Genomic DNA, 8,856 nt, shown 5'->3' on the forward strand with positions numbered 1-8,856 from the left:
AACACTTAGAAGATCAAGAGTGAAGTATTTGGTGGAAGAATCAATCCATTGAACATCATCCTATGAGGTAAGGTCTCTTAGACTCTATGTTCAAGTTATGGATCTCCATCCCTCTTATATTTTTAGTTTGTGAAGGCTTAAAGGAAAACCTTATTAAAGTTGGACTTACATGTTAACCGAATTATATGTGGATTAGTAGGATGGTTAGAGTGCCATGCATGAACCCACCTGGTTAGAATCATCTTCTAAGTAATAAAATTCTAAAGGGCCGAACCCAAATGTGATGTATGGACCAAGTGCATTTTAGAGCCACCTATTAAGTCTCCTTATTTGATTAGGCCGAACCAAGGGTATAAAGGAAGACCAAAGCATTGGGAATACCTACGTGGCCGAACTTGACCACTTGAGAAGTGAAAAGACGAGACAATAGTGTAAGTGATTTATGGTTGTAGAAGTAGTTTCCCTATGGTTGCCACCCCTTTATGTAAAGTGTTGGTTTGACTGCAATCTGTTATATGGTGCTATACAATGATATGTTTGGCTGTTTAGAATTAATGTTTTGTTCATGCTAGATGTGTTAGGACGAAAGATGTCCTGTGCACTGATACCGCAGAGGCAACCTGACGAGGACCCTGGTATTCGTCTGTAAGACCATGGAGAGTAATTGCCATGGCATGATTGGTATGATGGTTTTTGAAAGTATGATTTATATTCCAAACTATGTTTCAAATGTTTTCCATTCTATTATTGTATATGCTATTATATGACTATTGCAGGAGTAAGCATCATTGTTTGGAGGTTTCTCCAACTATGAGTCCTTACTGAGACCCCAATCCCACCCCTCTTTGGGGATCCCCTTTCAGGTAAAAATGACCAAGTGGGTAAGGAAAGGCAAGAGACTAGTACGTCATGAAGATGATACCATGCAATTACTTGTGGATAAAATTACTGAACTTTGTAATGAAGGGCTGTATGAGCAGGCTATGTATCTTGTGTTGGTTGAAGTCTTCGGGGACTATGACTACAATGAATCCTTATGGATTGAGTGATGCCTTTTATTTATAGTTGGATGACTGTAATGAATTTTGCTACTTATGCTGCTTTAGACATTTGATATGTGCTTATGCTACTTTAGACATTTGATATGCGTTTAAGGTATTATAATTGGGAGTTTTTATTTAAGAGGCATTATGTTTTATGGACTATGCAATTAAGTCGTAAGACCCATATGATTTGGCCATGCATTGTTATTTAAGGTTAATTGACTAAATTTTAATATCACATAACGGGTTAAGAGGTATGAATAAGGCTAGGACTTCATCCTGGAGTTTATGACTCATTAGATGGACCCCGAAGAGATATTTAACTTGATGGAAATTACATAAAGAACTTAAGGGTAATTGCATTCGTGGCTGGAAATTGGAGAATAATAGGAGGATCAAATGATGAAACTATACGTAGTGGAAGGTGAGGATCATTAGAAGACTTAGAAATTCATATGGATACAAATCGTGACATAATGCACCCTAGACATTGTGAGGAAACTGTAGACGCTAAGAACACATTATTAGATGGATAAGTACGATTGTTAACTTAGTCAAATTAAAGAACGAAATTAATTCTCCTAGAATTCAAGAGTAGGCCACGCTCAGGGTAAGCTTTTCGCTCTAAGTATGTTGTTAAGCAATGTTAATACCTCGGGTGTTACAATCTGGGGTGTTACATTTAATGGTATCAGAGCATTTTCTGAACTTTGGAATAAAACTATTCTCTAACTCCCTTTGTTATACCATGTAACATATGTGCAGTCACTATGCCACCGCGTAGACCACCTAATCGCAATAATCCTCAAGGTTCCGAGGACATGCAAGGGCAAATCAATACCTTAAGGGATACCATCACACAGATGCAGACAAACGCGGGGGAGATGTTTCAGAATATTCTGAACGAAATAAGACGCAACCCTCACAACACAACCCATAACAACACCGTGAGCGGCTCAGGCACCGGAGGAGCCGGTGCTGGTGCCCAACCGCCCCCGGACCATGGAGCGGCGGGCCAGAATAATCAAGATCTACTGCTGACATTTAGGAAACACAAACCACCCTCTTTTCAAGGAGCACACGGTCCGATCGTGGCTGTGCAGTGGCTACAGGCCATGGACAAAATATTCAGAGTGGTCCAATGCACCGAAGCTTAAAATGTGCTATTTTCGGTGTACATGTTGGAAGGAGACACCCATCATTGGTGGGCTAATGCGTCTCAATTTTTGGAGATGCAAAATGCGGCGATTACTTGGGCCATATTTGAAGAAATGTTCTTGGAGAAGTATTTCCCGATGTCAATCCGGGACAGCAAGTAAGGCGAATTTGACCGACTCGTACAAGGGACCATGACGGTGGACCAATATCACGCTAAGTTCAACGAACTACTCTGATTGGAGACTTACCGAGGAACCATGCCCATGCCGAATTTTCTGAAAGCAAAATTCCAAAGGGGTCTGTCCGCTAGGAAATCGAAATTGGTAGCTGGCAACGACACCTGTGACATGGCCACCCTAGTAAACCGATGTAGAAAGGTGGAGGCGGTCGGTTTGCAAACTAGGAAGCCCGCGGAGACCACCGGATTCGGACACGGAACTCTGATGACTAGGAATGGACCATGGAGAGGGAAGAGCGGAGGCAAACCATGGCAGCCCAGGCGTGATGACCACAAGTTTAAGAGGCCCGGGAATCCTTAAGGAAACAGCAGCAGGGCTCCCAATTTCCCCAAATGTAGGAAGGCACATTTCAGCAATTGTTTGAGCGGATCGATGAAATGCTTCAAGTGCGGCCAAGATGGACACTTCATCAAATATTGTCCATAATGGAGGGAACAACAGCCAGCAGCTGAGGCACCAAGAATGGGCAGAGTTTACACGCTGGATCAACATGTGGCGGACCGGGCAGCTGAACTACTTAAAGGTACGATCAATATATGTGGTGAAGAACTATCTGTTTTATTTGACCCTGGTGCGACCAATTCCTTCATTGCCGACTATGTGGCAAATGCATTTAACTTAACTATGAGCCCAATGCAATCCCCAATGCAAGTCACCTCTGCGACGGGGGAAGTGACAGCGTCTCAGTTCATATGTAGAAATGTAGAATTCAGATACAAAGGAAAGAAGTACAACCAAGACTTCATATTTCTCCCCTTAGCCAAACTAAACCTAATATTGGGAATGGACTGGCTGGCCAAGCAGCGCGTAGTAATTGATTGTAGAAGCCAAAGTATTATAGTCGGCGGCCCCACTCCCCAGTACTTCACCGGTCGAATCAAGAGATTATACTTCCATGCTAATAGCCGGCTTGGTAAGTGCAAGCGAGACGCTGCTGATGAACATTCCCGTGGTCAAAGAATTCGAGGATGTATTTCCTGACGACATTACCACCTTTCCCCCTGAAAGGGAAGTGGAGTTCTCTATTGAACTTATGCCCAGGACTGGGCCAATCTCAATTGCACCCTACCGCATGTCTCCCCTTGAATTGGTAGAATTGAAGAAGCAACTAGAAGACTTGTTAGGGAAGAATTTCATCTGACCCAGTGTGTCCCCGTGGGGAGCACCAATTCTATTTGTAAAAAAGAAGGATGGGTCGATGAGACTTTGCACGGACTATCGGCAACTCAACAGGTACCCCTTGCCTTGTATCGAGTACTTAATTGATCAACTAAGGGGTGCAAAGGTATTTTCGAAGATCGACCTCAGGTCAGGATACCATCATATCCGAATCAAGCCGAAAGATATCCCTAAAACCGCCTTCAGATCGAGATACAGACACTATGAGTACTTGGTCATCGCCTTCGGATTGACTAATGCCCCGGCAGTATTCATGGGCTACATGAATCAGATCTTCCAACCTTACTTGGATCGATTCGTGGTCGTATTCATCGACGATACTAATATACTCGAAAAGCAAAGAAAAGCATGCAGAGATCCAATTGTGCTACAAGTATTGCGAGAGAAACAACTATATGTGAAACCATCGAAGTGCGAATTCTGGCTGCCAGAGATCCAATTTCTTGGACATGTAATCTTAGATAAAGGAGTAGCAGTGGATCCCAGTAAGATCGAAGCAGTAGTAGACTGGGAACGACCAAAGACTGTCACAGAGATAAGGAGCTTCCTTGGACTAGCAGGGTATTATCGGAGATTCATCGAATGGTTCTCGAAGAGGGTGTTGCCACTTACCCGATTGACAAGAAAGGAAGTCCCTTTCATGTGGACCCAAGAATGTGAAGCCTGTTTCCAAGAGTTAAAAAGAATGCTGACAACAGCTCCAGTACTGAAGCTGCCAGACTCGGAGGAATCATTCGAGGTATATTGTGATGCCTCCAAGATAGGCTTGGGATGTGTACTTATGCAACACGGCAGACCAGTAGCGTATGCATCCCGACAACTGAAGCCGCACGAGGAAAACTACCCCACACACGATCTAGAATTAGCTGCGATCGTGTCCGCCTTGAAGATATGGCGTCATCACTTGTACGGTACCACTTTAATAGTGTACAGTGATCACAAGAGCCTCAAGTATTTATTCGATCAAAAGGAGTTGAACATGAGACAACGCCGTTGGATGGAGTTCATAAAGGACTACAACTTTGAATTGCAATACCATCCCGGCAAGGCAAATGTGGTCGCAGATGCCTTGAGCAGAAAAACCAGAGGAGTTGCGAGCATGATGATAGCCGAGCATCGACTGATAGAGGAATTCCGGAACTTGAACTTAGCAGTGTTAAATAGCGAATGTGAGGCCGAATATTGGGCGGTGCAGATCTTAGACGAACTACTAGAAAGGATCAAACATGCTCAGCAAGCCGTCAACTGCTTGAAGAGACTGAGGAACCAATCTGGTGTTAGCCTAAACCAGCAAGGCATAGTTACTTTCCAAGGGAGGATAGTTGTCCCTACAAAACTCCTGAGCGAGGAAGTCATGGAGCTGGCGCATAAGAGTCAATACTCAATACACCCAGGAGCCACCAAGATTTACGCAGACTTGAAGAAGAACTTCAGGTGGAAAGGAATGAAAAGAGACGTGGGAAGGTACGTGAGAAAATGCATGGTGTGCCAGAAAGTAAAGATTGAACATCAGCGACCTGCAGGCACCCTACAACCCTTGAACATCCCGGAGTGGAAATGGCAGAGTATATCTATGAACTTCGTAACAGGTTTACCCAGAACTCAAGCAGGCTACGATGCCATCTGGGTGGTGGTCGAAAGATTGACCAAATCAGCACACTTTATACCGGTGAAAGGGACTTACACGACAGAGAAGTTGGCTCAGATCTATGTGAAGGAAATTGTAAGGTTGCACGGCGTCCCTGAGAGCATAATCAGTGATCGAGATCCTAAGTTTACATCCCAATTCTGGTCTTCATTGCAACAGGCATTCGGGACCCAGCTGTGATTGAGCACGGCTTATCACCCCCAGACCGACGGACAGACTGAAAGGACAATACAAACACTCGAGGACATGTTACGGGCATGCGCTTTAGAGAAGGAAGGTTGTTGGGATCAGTACCTGCCATTGGCAGAATTCTCTTACAATAACATTCATCTTGCCAGTATCGGTATGGCTTCGTACGAAGCACTTTATGAAAGAAGGTGTCGTACGCTTACCTGCTGGGAAGAAATTGGCGACAGAGAGTTGTTCGGACTATACCTGATCAGATAAACGACGGAACAGATCAAGATGATTTGCGACAGGCTACGGAAAGCCCAAGATCGATAGAAGAGTTACTATGACCTGGAACACCGACCCCTGGAGTTTGAAGTAGGGGATCATGTATTCATCAAACTCTCCCCTGTTACTAGTGTCGGCAAAGCTCTTGGTGTACGGAAGTTAAGTCCACGATACATCGGTCCCTATCAGATTCTGAAAAGGGTAGGACCGGTAGCCTATCAATTAGCATTACCACCCAATCTGGCAAACCTTCACGATGTATTCCATGTAAGCCAGTTGAAGAAGTATTTGGCGGATCCCTCCCATGTCGTATTACTAGACACTGTTGAAGTGAGACCCAATTTGAAGATTCTGGTGGCACCCTGCAAGATTTTAGATAGAGAAGAGAAACGACTCCGCAGCAAGGTGATTCCGATGGTGAAGGTGTAATGGCAAGGAAGGACCCCTGAAGAAGCAACCTGGGAGCGTGAAGATGAGATCCGACAGCAATAAGGAATAAGACTTGGCCCATTCACAAATTTCAATGGAAATCTAACCCCAAAAGGCCATTTGGGCCGAACCCATTACCTAGTGTGGTCTTGGCCCAAAATGCAACAAAATCCCAACCCATTTAGAAGCCAATATCGTGGACCCCCTTTAGTGGTGCAACAAAGCCCAAGTCCATGAACATATGATGAATGATGTGGCATTTGATGAGTAGTTGCCACTACATGCAACCAACCAATAAGGGAAGAAAATTGAATGAAACTTGGCCATTCCCAAGTGCAAGCCGTCGGCCATGATAGAAGAAAGGAGACATAAATTGCCTTTCCCACTCCCTAGGCGACGCATCAAAGGTTCATAAACCCAAGACTTCCTTCATTCATGATTAAAAAGTAGATTCACTTTTCCCCTTCCCCCTAGGCAAAATTATCATCATGAAAAGAGCATGGCTTGTCTTACACACTTTACATATAGTATTGCACACTCAAGGTTACCTCATCCAACCTCCATGCATTGGGAAGAACGCTATGACACCCTTTTCTCCTAGGGTTTCAGTCAAGTAAGGATCAAAGGCAAAAGCCTTACACACTAACCAATATTCCTTATGAGTGATTAAAGCTTGAACCTTGTTTCTCTCTACCCTAGGCGTGACATGCATGAATCTCTCCTCCCCATGCGCACCACTTCCCAAAAGACCTAGGGAATAAATGGCTTGTATGACACCTTGAGTATCCCCCACACTCTACACTCTTTTCACCTCCCATGCGCATGATGAAAGTAAAATGACCTTGAAGGTCGAGGCATGTGATAGGGAAAAACAAATTTTTTTCGCTAGCGGAACACACATGCACATCAAGATACGTGCTTTAAGACGTATATTATACCTTGTTCGTGAAACTTCAGGATGATCAAGGTCAGGTCTGAAGGGTTCAAACCCTCTAACGTTGATCCACACCACCCGCGTCTAGATGTAAGAACTCCTTCTTGTAGAACCACCAATTGATCACCACAATGAGGCTTGCTATGCGCTCAATGTATGAAAGAGGAGGCTAGGCAAATGTGTGTAGAAGAGTGATGTTTTCAGAGAGAAAACCTCACAAGGTGGCGCATGGAAGGAGGATAGAATGACTAGGTCTTTTTTCACTAAAAAACCCTAAGGGGGAACACACTTATGTATTGCACAAGAGAGTGAGGGAATAAATAAGTGAAATCAGATTTTTCACTTCGAAATCCCATGAAAGTGGCGCACAAAAATGAGGAGATAAATGAGTTGTTGCAATTCAAAACTCCCAACAACCTCTCCATTGAATCCTTATGAGATAAGGTCTTTATCTAATCAAGATTCTGACCTGATGGTCATCACATGACCATTCATACTGTGCGCCCCATTCAGTCCCAAAAGGAGTCCAAATACGTTTGAGTAGTTGCATTCAAACTTGAATCAACTCACTCAAATATTCTCCCAACAGACCGTATCTTTTGGAGCTGGTTTTGATGACTAAATGACACTCACCAACAGCAAAAATCAGCGCCCTAATCTTCTTGGATCATGTCCAAAAGATCTCCTCTTGATACTAGTGATTTGTTCATAGCCAATTCAAATTTGAATTCAAATATTTAAATTTGAATATTCAAACATTCAAATTCAAACTTTCAAACATTCAAATTCAAATTTCAAATTTCAAATTTCAAATTTCAAATTTCAAAATTCGAATTCAAAATTCAAAATTCAAAATTCAAATTTTCAATTTCAAATTCAAAATTCGAATTTCAAAATTCAAATTCAAAATTCAAATTTCAAAATTCAAATTCCAAATTTCAAAATTCAAAATTTAAATGTTTGATAATTAATTTAACCAATTAAATTAATTAGTAGTGTCTTGGACTATCCAAGCCCATTATTGTGATTCATGCGCCCTCCACCCTCAAGGTGGACTTCCAAACTACTTCTTGGACTAATGACCATTATTAGGCCCAATACCTTTAATGCTAGTTCATCTAGACAATTAGGTGTTAGCGCGTGACCCATTAGGTCCAACATAGCCACTGACATAAATGGGTTTGGGCCCAATAAGCCTACAACTCATCTAATGACAACACAGAGCACTAGCAATGCTTTGTTGCCCCAAAACTAGTTAGATTAATTACTTGATCATCCTATTACACATATTTGGTTGCCGTATGTATTTCCCTTCATCTCGATTACCTTCTCATTAACCTAGGGTAAGGAAATGTATCAACCCTTGCGGTTTAGGGTAAGCTTTATTCGAAATAGGGAATCTTCAATTTACTGACTCTAAAGACAGATCATCTCATGATCTCTTTTACTATGCATAGATTCCCGAGTCCCTGTAAATGTCATCCCGATTTCTCCGGTTTACAGATAACCTAATCTCTCACAGAGATTTGACGAATTCATTCAGCTTATCACCCTAGCCCTGTGCTCTTTCAGGACAAGCCCAACAATATACTTATGAGTCTCCATGTTTTAGGCAGACAAGGTATACAGTCAAAGCATGCCTTCTAGAACACAGTCTAGGTAATAACTTCTGGTCTAAGGAAAGACATACCAAAATATAAAGAGACTACTCTAATGATACTCTCTGTGAGATTTCCTCATAGAGTCTCTTTGTGGGTCTGTTCAATGCGA

The 8,856-nt window shown here is 42.7% G+C and overlaps 2 protein-coding genes across 2 annotated transcripts; both read left to right on the forward strand.

Moving 5' to 3' along the window:
* The first annotated feature begins 2,902 nt into the window (after positions 1-2,902).
* Positions 2,903-3,421, forward strand: LOC133284811 (uncharacterized). The gene has a single exon (XM_061481914.1). It carries the CDS (start codon positions 2,903-2,905, stop codon positions 3,419-3,421), a length of 519 nt encoding a protein of 172 aa, XP_061337898.1.
* A 451-nt stretch (positions 3,422-3,872) lies between these two features.
* Positions 3,873-5,447, forward strand: LOC133284810 (uncharacterized). The gene is made up of 2 exons (XM_061481913.1): positions 3,873-4,358; positions 4,815-5,447. Exons 1-2 carry the CDS (start codon positions 3,873-3,875, stop codon positions 5,445-5,447), a joined length of 1,119 nt encoding a protein of 372 aa, XP_061337897.1.
* Positions 5,448-8,856: the final 3,409 nt, after the last annotated feature.

This window comes from Gastrolobium bilobum, unplaced genomic scaffold (genome assembly GCF_033153095.1).
Source record: "Gastrolobium bilobum isolate Gb01-03AN ecotype WA unplaced genomic scaffold, APGP_CSIRO_Gbil_v1 utg50319, whole genome shotgun sequence".
NCBI classification, from domain to species: domain Eukaryota; kingdom Viridiplantae; phylum Streptophyta; class Magnoliopsida; order Fabales; family Fabaceae; genus Gastrolobium; species Gastrolobium bilobum.

Excerpts from the sequence above, each read along its gene's own strand:
- LOC133284811 (XM_061481914.1), top strand. The coding sequence starts at position 2,903 with ATGGGCAGAGTTTACACGCTGGATCAACATGTGGCGGACCGGGCAGCT.
- LOC133284810 (XM_061481913.1), top strand. The coding sequence starts at position 3,873 with ATGGGCTACATGAATCAGATCTTCCAACCTTACTTGGATCGATTCGTG. Across the intron at positions 4,359-4,814 it reads ACTCGGAGGAATCATTCGAG|ATCTTAGACGAACTACTAGA; the intron begins GTATATTGTGAT and ends TGGGCGGTGCAG.